Consider the following 8,531-nt stretch of genomic DNA (forward strand, 5'->3'; position numbering starts at 1 on the left):
TAAAGCTTTCTTGAATCTTCTGGGGATGACGCATTCGTTTTTAATGGCTAACGCTTGGTAACATGTAACAATCCCCTGTTTGAATCCTTTTTCAATATCGCTGTCACTCCATCTATAGTTTCAATTTAGCTAAAGAAACTAGTATTTTAATTCTAAAACACGCCAGAAAAACGACCTTTCCCAAGTGTCCGAAAAGATAATTAGATTTAGTACATAAACTCCAATTGCAATTCTACATACACTTTCTGAAGAAGTTCTACGCGAACGAAACGTTAGAGTGTATAAGGTTCCGAGCCTTCCCCTGTATATATGTTCTCCATCATCCAAATAATTTGTCTAAAATACTTATCAATATACATATATATATATATATATACACGTATATATATACATATATGTATACATATAAATATATATATTTATATCCCACTGTGGAGAAAGTAAACGGGCGAAGAATAGAATTAGCTGTATATTTCCGTGGTCCTCTTCAGCAGATAGTTACATGGTGTACAAGAATTATATAGTCGATACAAAGGGATACAAAGGAAACATGAGAAGGTGGCTCAAGTAACTCTGCCTTGGTAACGATTGCTGTCTTCCAGGCCATCTCCATTGGATAAAAGTTTTTTAATTGTTAATGTTGTTAAACAATTTGACGACCATTGTCCTTTTGATGAATTATAGTTTGGGTAATCTTTAATTAATGATGACTCAATGATCTTCCTTCGAAAAATGCAATTAGAATTATAGATGATTTCTGCTTTCTCCCAATTTATGCGATGGTTTTTCATTGTATGTAGAAATACGGCAGAATTTTCTTGTGCATATTTGAAGGAATTCTTATGTTCTTTAATTCTTGTTTTGAGGTCACTTCCCGTTTGGCCCCAATAAACTAGTTCACAATCTCTACAAGGTATTTTATGAACTCCTTGGCTGTCATCCGTCTTAGCTCTATGATGGATATTTACCACTTTACTGAAAAGGCTATTGGGATAGTTGAACACAACATTTGATTTATCATTACATACTTTTGAAATGTCTTGTATTGTGTTATTAAAAGGTAGAGTGATACATTTCTTATCCCAAACGAATTCTGTTTGGTTTAATATGACAATTTTACCACCTTTGCTCTGGTAATAATGATATTTCTATGCTTAGTAAGACTATCCACAGCTAATTTCAAACGTTTGGGTAAGCCACAATCCTCTTTGTAACAATCTATTATACTTTGTATAAGGGGTTACCTATTCTATGGGTTTTAACATTCCCATACAGGTAACCAGGCCTAAAGTCATTCAGAGAGAGTCCGACAAGAAACGCCTTGCCTACCTTGAAGCTTTGTATATTGCAGAGAGTAGGCCGTCTCTGAATTCCCATCAAGACGCCCTTATTATACTCCCAAGTATTAAGCCTTTCAGGAGAGGCAAGCCCCGAGGCAGGACAGAAAACATCACGCTACAGACCCAGGCTAGCGAAACTCGAGAGAAAGGACAAACCAGCCAATGAGCGTACGTGGAAAGCTGTCCCGCCCTCTCAACCATGAAGGGACGAGAAAAGGTCATCCTTCCAGCCAATCACACGCTGTATTTCTGCATCTTTGTCTTTTGATAATGACTCAGGCAGAGTCAAAACGTCAAGCAGATATTCGACTTTAGACCATTTGCAGGCGATGAACCAACTAATTGAGAAAACTACGGAATGCAAAATAACTCTTTATTTGGCTTTTGTAGATTGCGAGAAGGCGTTCGACTCGGTAGAACAAATAGCAATACTAAACTCGCTACGCAAGCAGGGTACAAACGAACAGATCGTATTAAATTACATTATTCTTATTTCAGAAAGAGCAGAAGACCTGCAAGATATGCTGAGCGATCTGAACAAGGAAAGTCTCAAAGTAGATTTAAAACTAAATAAGAGTAAAACCAAAGTAATGTTCAACACGAAAATTCAAAGCAGAGATTAAAATTAATGGTGAGAGTCCTAAAGAAGTTCAAGAATAAAATTATTTAGGCCAAATAGTAAAAGTGACCAAAGATTATGATATAGAAATAAAAAGACGTATTACAATTGGTTGGAAAGTGTTTGGTAAATATAATAAAATCCTGGGAGGCTCTCTACCTTTATGTTTGAAGCGTAAAGGTTACAATCAATGTATTCTGACAGCAATAATCTATGGGTGTGAGACTTGCAAACTGAACAAGACGATAGAAACAAAGCTAAGGAATGAACAGAGAAGAATGGAGAGATCAATGATGGGAATAACGATCAGAGACCAAAAGAGAGCAAGTTGGCTGAAAGAGCAGACTAGAGTGAAAGATATTATGGAGGCGGTAAAAGAAGAAGTGGAATTGGGCAGGTAAGTTAGCGTGAACGACTGATGAGCGATTGGAGAGCAAGTGTGTTACTGAGTGGACGCCATGGGAAGCGTGGAAGAGGGAGACCAGAAGGTGGAGAGCTGAGATTGAGAAGTTTGCAGGAGTGGCGTGGCAGAGGTTGGCGTGGTCGCGTAAATCATGGGATGCTATGAAAGAGGCCTTTGTTCAGCAGTGGACTCAGGATAGCTGATTTGACTGAATGATACATATACATACATACACACATACACACACACACACACACACACACACACACACACACACACACACACACATATATATATATATATATATATATATATATATATATATATATATATGTATATATATATATATTGACTAATATTGAGGATAGACGGAGGAAGGTTGCGGAAGGGGTTAAAGAAACATTTGATCAAATAATCTGTCTCAAAGAAATGCAAAAAAATTTATATTTGATAGAAACGGGTTTCAACCAAGAATCTAAATGATAAATGATAAAGATGGTGAAAAAGAAGTGGTGGAACGATAAGAAGAACATTTTTGAGAACATAGTAGACCAGAACTTGAAAATTCTTTAATTATCTAAGCTATACAAGGAACACATGAATATCTGGGGAATCATTGTTGGAAGAAGTATGAAAATCCATCAAAGTTTTTGAATGATCGTAAAGTCCCAGGTATAATATATCAATGGAACTTAGAATTTAATGGGGAAATATTAGAAATTAAATTAACTGATTTAATACAGCTCATATGGAGATATGAAACAAAACCTTCATCATTGAATAAAGGAATGACAATACCAAAGCATGAAAAAGGAAATAAAATTAATGTACAAATTACAGAGGTATTTCCCTATTGCAGACTGGATATAAGATCGTAGCTAGAGTACAGTACAACAAACTGAGGATGGATGCAAAGGGGCTGATCGATTATGGGTGTAGTTTTGTGAGTGGAAAATAAATAATTGGTCACACTTTCATAATAAAGCAACTAATGGAGAAGGCATGGGGATTCAACAAGATGCAATATAATTTGATTATTGACTTGAAACAGTCACATAATAATATACACAGGTGGAATATATAAAACATATTTATGGAATTTAGTATACTTGACACGTTAATACGCTTGAAAAAGATGTATCTTAGTAACACAAAATCAATAGTAAAAGCTGATGGAAAGTGTATGGATTGTTTCAAAATAGGGTGACCTGAGACTAGGCTGTGTCTTGTTTTGTATACTAGAATAATGATGGATGCATGGGGAGGATGTAAACTGTACAGCATTTAGGTAAAATTTAGCATATGTAGATGACGTGTACCTAATTTTCGACAGTGAAGATCTGATGGACCTATTTATTCTTCTATGACAGAAAAAAACTTGTGTTGGGCTACAAATAAATTTCAAATAGATTTGTAATAGGAGAGAGGAGAGAGAGGTAGAAACTCTTATTTTAGAAGGGAACAGGTTAGAGGAGGTCGAGTTTTAGACATCTGGGAGCAACACTAACAAACAAAAATGAGATGAAGACAAATAGAAATGTAACAATTGCGTCAGGAAGTATTTGTTGTTTTAGTTTTATGCTATTAAAGTAAATGTGTATTATATATCAAATAACAAAGAATTAAGAATCAACAATTCGACCATTAGACAATAATCTTAAAGGAAATGAAAAATGAGGTTATTGTTCCATTAGAAATTATTTTGAAGAAATCCATCATATCCGGAGATGTCACAAGAGAGTGGAAGCTAGCTAACGTTACTCACATATTCAAAAAAGGTGACAAAAAGAGACCAGATAGCTTCTCTTATAAGCTTGACTTCAATCGTAGGAAAAATTATAGAAACTATCATCAGAGATGCTATCAAACATCATTTAGAAAGTAACTGTTTGATAAATGATATCCAGCATGAATTCAGATGGAAACGCTCTTGCGTGACTATTTTACTCGAATTCTACAAGACAGTCATCTCGAATTATGACAAAAGAAACAATATAGATTTAATATATCTAGACTCTTCAAAAGTTTTTGATACCGTCCCCCACGAAAGACTACTTACTAGATTAGCTCCACACGGAATAAGCGGTAGCCTATTAAGTTGGACTTGTAATTGGTTGAACGATCGAAAACAGAGAGTTGTTCTAAATGCCAAAACTTACAAAACTGTGCGGAATAGCAAATGATCACTTAAACCAGATAGGTAAAAATATCAGTAAGTACGATCACAAGTTATTTGGAAATTCATTAACAAAAGTGGATAGTGAAATGAAAATCAGCTTAATTATCAGTAACGATCTCAAATCATCAAAGCAGTGTATTTCAGCCTCTAAAAAAAGAAATAATATTCTAGGACTGATGGCACGATCTTTTGACTTCAAAAGTCCATCTCTCATTAACAAACTAGATAAATCGTTAGTTCATCCCCATTTGTAATATGCTGTTTCCGTATGGTCAACAAATGTCATTAGAGACATTGACAGATTGAAAAAAAAATATACAACGGCGAGCCAAAAAACTGATTCCAAATATCAAAAATAAATCATACAAAAATCGACTAAAACATATGAATCTATATTCCCTTAGAGCGTAAATTCAGAGGTGACTTGAAACAGATATTTAAAAATCTAAAGGTAATTGACAACATCAACAATGACAAAATTTTCACACTGAATAATAATCAGGCAAGAAATAATGGTCTCAATCTGTCAGGAAATAGATTTAATTTCGAAGTGGATAGAAACAACTTCGCCAACCGTGTAGTTAGTGAATGGAATAAACTTCCTGCAGAGGCAGTACAATGTAGTTCAGTTCGAAGCTTTGAGATTCGTTTAGGTAAACATCTATGCAAGATGCTGTAATGACTGCCATATATTTTATATCATTTGTTTAATTGTTTGTTATAATTTGTTTGTTTATTATTATTTATTTTATTACTATTTATTATTATTTATCTGTCCATTCATTATTATTTATCATTTACCTGCTTGTTTATTATCTAACTTCACCAATTTATTTTTTATTTTCTTTATTATTTACATTATTATTATTATCATTATCATTATTTTCGTTTAATTATTTATTATGAAAATTAAAACAGATGGCGACTACTGCGCAGTAATGATGTTAGAGAAATACATAAACAAGAAAATGTAATAGATTGTGTAAATAAAAAAAAAACTTAAATGGGTTGGGCATGTGGCGTGTATTGAGGATCAAAGAACTCGAAAACAAGTGATGATGGAACAATACCTAGAAGGAAGCACAGAAGTAAACCTAGAATGTGATGGATGTACGAAGTAGAGGCAGAGCTGGAAAAAGTAGGAGATAATTCAACCTGAATGGCAGCAGAACAGGAGAGGAAGCTATGTACTTGTTAATGACGGGCCAGAATCAGGTGGTGATTTAAGATCCATTGGAGTGAGTGAATATTGAAAATGATATGTCTACCTACGCTTGTAGCACTAATAAACATTAAATACCAGTAATAAAAGTTACGGTGTATTGGTGATCCCCTTACTTATTACTAACGATCATTATTATCATGATAGTTTAATTATTATATTAGCAAGATTTGAAGTATTAATGGCAATACATATATTATTATCTGACTTAGGTCTATACTTTCTCATTCCTTATCATGAACATGAGAATGTTGGTTGAGAGCCAGGAAACAGAAGTGAAGTGGCACAGGAAGAGGTGTGAGAAGAAACAGGAAGCGAAGATGAATGAGGAGGAGGAGGAGGACGAAGAGGAGGGGGAGGAAGAGGACGAGGGGGTGGCAATTTTGTTAGTATAAATGCGACGAATTTGTTTGACGTCCCACACAAATCGACTCGCTTCGACTTCGACATCGACTTCGACTCCACTGCGATGGGCTCTCCTAGCAAGAGGATAGTTGCTCTCCTATTAGGTGAGTCTCCCTCTTGCAGTGTACGTCGATTATAAAAGAAAAAAAGGTTGCATTCTATCATAACGTTACTAATATAGTTTGCTGAAATATTATTCTATTCAGTTTCAGTGATCCTGAAGGGGGTTGTGTGTGCTCAGTTGAACGGCTACAGTTATCAAGCACCCGCCTATAATGGAGGGTTGAATGGCAATGGAGGAACCAATGGGCATGGCGGTCTGAATGGCAACGGAGGCTACAACGGTAATGGAAGGGTAAACGGCAACGGAGGTTACAACGGCAATGGAAGACTAAACGGCAACGGAGGCTACAATGGTAACGGAGGTCTAAATGGCAATGGAGGCTACAATGGTAACGGAAGGCTCAACGGTAACGGAGGCTACAACGGTAATGGGGCCGTAAATGGTAACGGTGTAAGCAATGACTATGGAGTCCTCAATGGTAACAGATTCATCAACGGCAACGGACTCGCTAATGGCATCAATGGAAACGGAGTGTTCAATGGAAACGGTGCGCCTGTCTTCGATTTAGGCGTCAGCATTCCCGGAGGAGGCGTGCCCGGCCAGGACTACCCGCTTCTCTCCTATGTTCCTGAGACGGGCTTTACTTGTGAGGGCACTGGTTACCTCTACGGCTACTTCGCCGACACCACCCCCGACGTCGGCTGCCAGGTCTTCCACATCTGCCAGACGCGTCCCAACGGCTACCAGCTCGACTCGTTCCTGTGTCCCAACGGCACCATCTTCAACCAGCAGTACCTCGTGTGCGACTGGTGGTACAACGTCGACTGCTCTCAGGCCACCGACTTCTACTCCGTCAACCAGTTCTTTGGACAAATCACAGATCTCCAACTTGTAGCCTCACCCCCTAATGGCAACGGCATTCTTAACGGCAATGGAAATGGCAACGGTGTCCTCAACGGAATCTCCAACGGATACAACGGTAATGGAAACGGATACACAGCAAACGGTGTTGTCAATCGTATCATCAACGGCAATGGCAATGGTCTTCTCAATGGAAACGGGAATGGAAACGGCTTAAATGGAAACGGCAATGGTAATGGCCTTGTCAACGGTAATGGAAATGGCAATGGGATCTCTAATGGGAACGGTAACGGATACAGTAATGGAAATGGGAATGGTAATGGATACAGTAATGGAAATGGGAACGGTAACGGATACAGTAATGGAAATGGGAACGGTAACGGATACAGTAATGGAAATGGGAACGGTAATGGATACAGAAATGGAAATGGGAACGGTAACGGATACAGTAATGGAAATGGGAACGGTAATGGATACAGAAATGGAAATGGGAACGGTAACGGATACAGTAATGGAAATGGGAACGGTAACGGATACAGTAATGGAAATGGGAACGGTAATGGATACAGTAATGGAAATGGGAACGGTAACGGATACAGTAATGGAAATGGCTACACAAACGGAAACGGCAATGGTAACGGGTACGCCTCAAATGGTCACCGCAATGGCAACGGAAACAGCAATGGTAATGGGTACGGCTCAAATGGTTACGGCAACGGCAACGGGCGAAACGGCCACTAAATGGATAATCTGTTCTCTCCAGTCTCCATGGACCTTCACTATGAAACAACTGAAACTAAACGAAAGCAAATGCTCATCCCTATTATATACTCAGTCAACAGCTACGAGACATCTATCCCTATGTCTATTATATCCCAATAAGATATATGCTGAAGAAACCCATCATGCAGCCATCCACACAAAACTGTATCTATTTTTGTATTGCTTGTTGTTAATGAATAATAAATAAAATTTGTACCAAAGTCCTATTTTTATGTATCCAAATTCAAGTGTTAACGGCTCTGTTAATGTGCTCATTAATTTGTTAATGATTAAGTATATAGTAGAAATATAAATATTGTACATGAGTCTAAAATTATGAAAAACAGATATCATGCAGTGGGATGAAATTAATACTGTTTAGTTAACATGTATCTTCAATCAAAATAAGTATGTATATCTTCTTGACCTATTCCGTTTTTACTTCGTTTTTGATGTTTGACAAAGCGATAGTTATTATTTTTTTTAATACACTGTAGCCATTGAGCTGATATTGCCTAGACGAGAAATTGTTTCTGTCGGGGGCTTACTTTTATAAATACCATCTACGATCAGACGTGATTAGACTATTTACCAGGGAAGTAGATCTCTGTTGAATTTGTGGGCAGGAGTTGCTCAAGCTGCGTAACTGGTTTAAGAATTGCATAATATTGGCCCG

General features: G+C 37.2%; 1 protein-coding gene across 1 annotated transcript; it reads left to right on the plus strand.

The window, feature by feature from the left end:
• The first annotated feature begins 6,232 nt into the window (after nt 1-6,232).
• Nucleotides 6,233-7,947, plus strand: LOC143028790 (uncharacterized). Its single transcript, XM_076191159.1, has 2 exons — nt 6,233-6,272; nt 6,375-7,947. The coding sequence occupies exons 1-2, from the start codon at nt 6,233-6,235 to the stop codon at nt 7,832-7,834; spliced, it is 1,500 nt and encodes a 499-aa protein (XP_076047274.1). The 3' UTR covers nt 7,835-7,947.
• Nucleotides 7,948-8,531: the final 584 nt, after the last annotated feature.

Source organism: Oratosquilla oratoria, chromosome 10 (genome assembly GCF_046742065.1).
Source record: "Oratosquilla oratoria isolate Oo_2021 chromosome 10, ASM4674206v1, whole genome shotgun sequence".
NCBI lineage: Eukaryota > Metazoa > Arthropoda > Malacostraca > Stomatopoda > Squillidae > Oratosquilla > Oratosquilla oratoria.

Coding starts and splice junctions, on each gene's coding strand:
- LOC143028790 (XM_076191159.1), top strand. CDS start 6,233: ATGGGCTCTCCTAGCAAGAGGATAGTTGCTCTCCTATTAG. Junction 6,273..6,374: donor GATAGTTGCTCTCCTATTAG/GTGAGTCTCCCT, acceptor TATTCTATTCAG/TTTCAGTGATCCTGAAGGGG.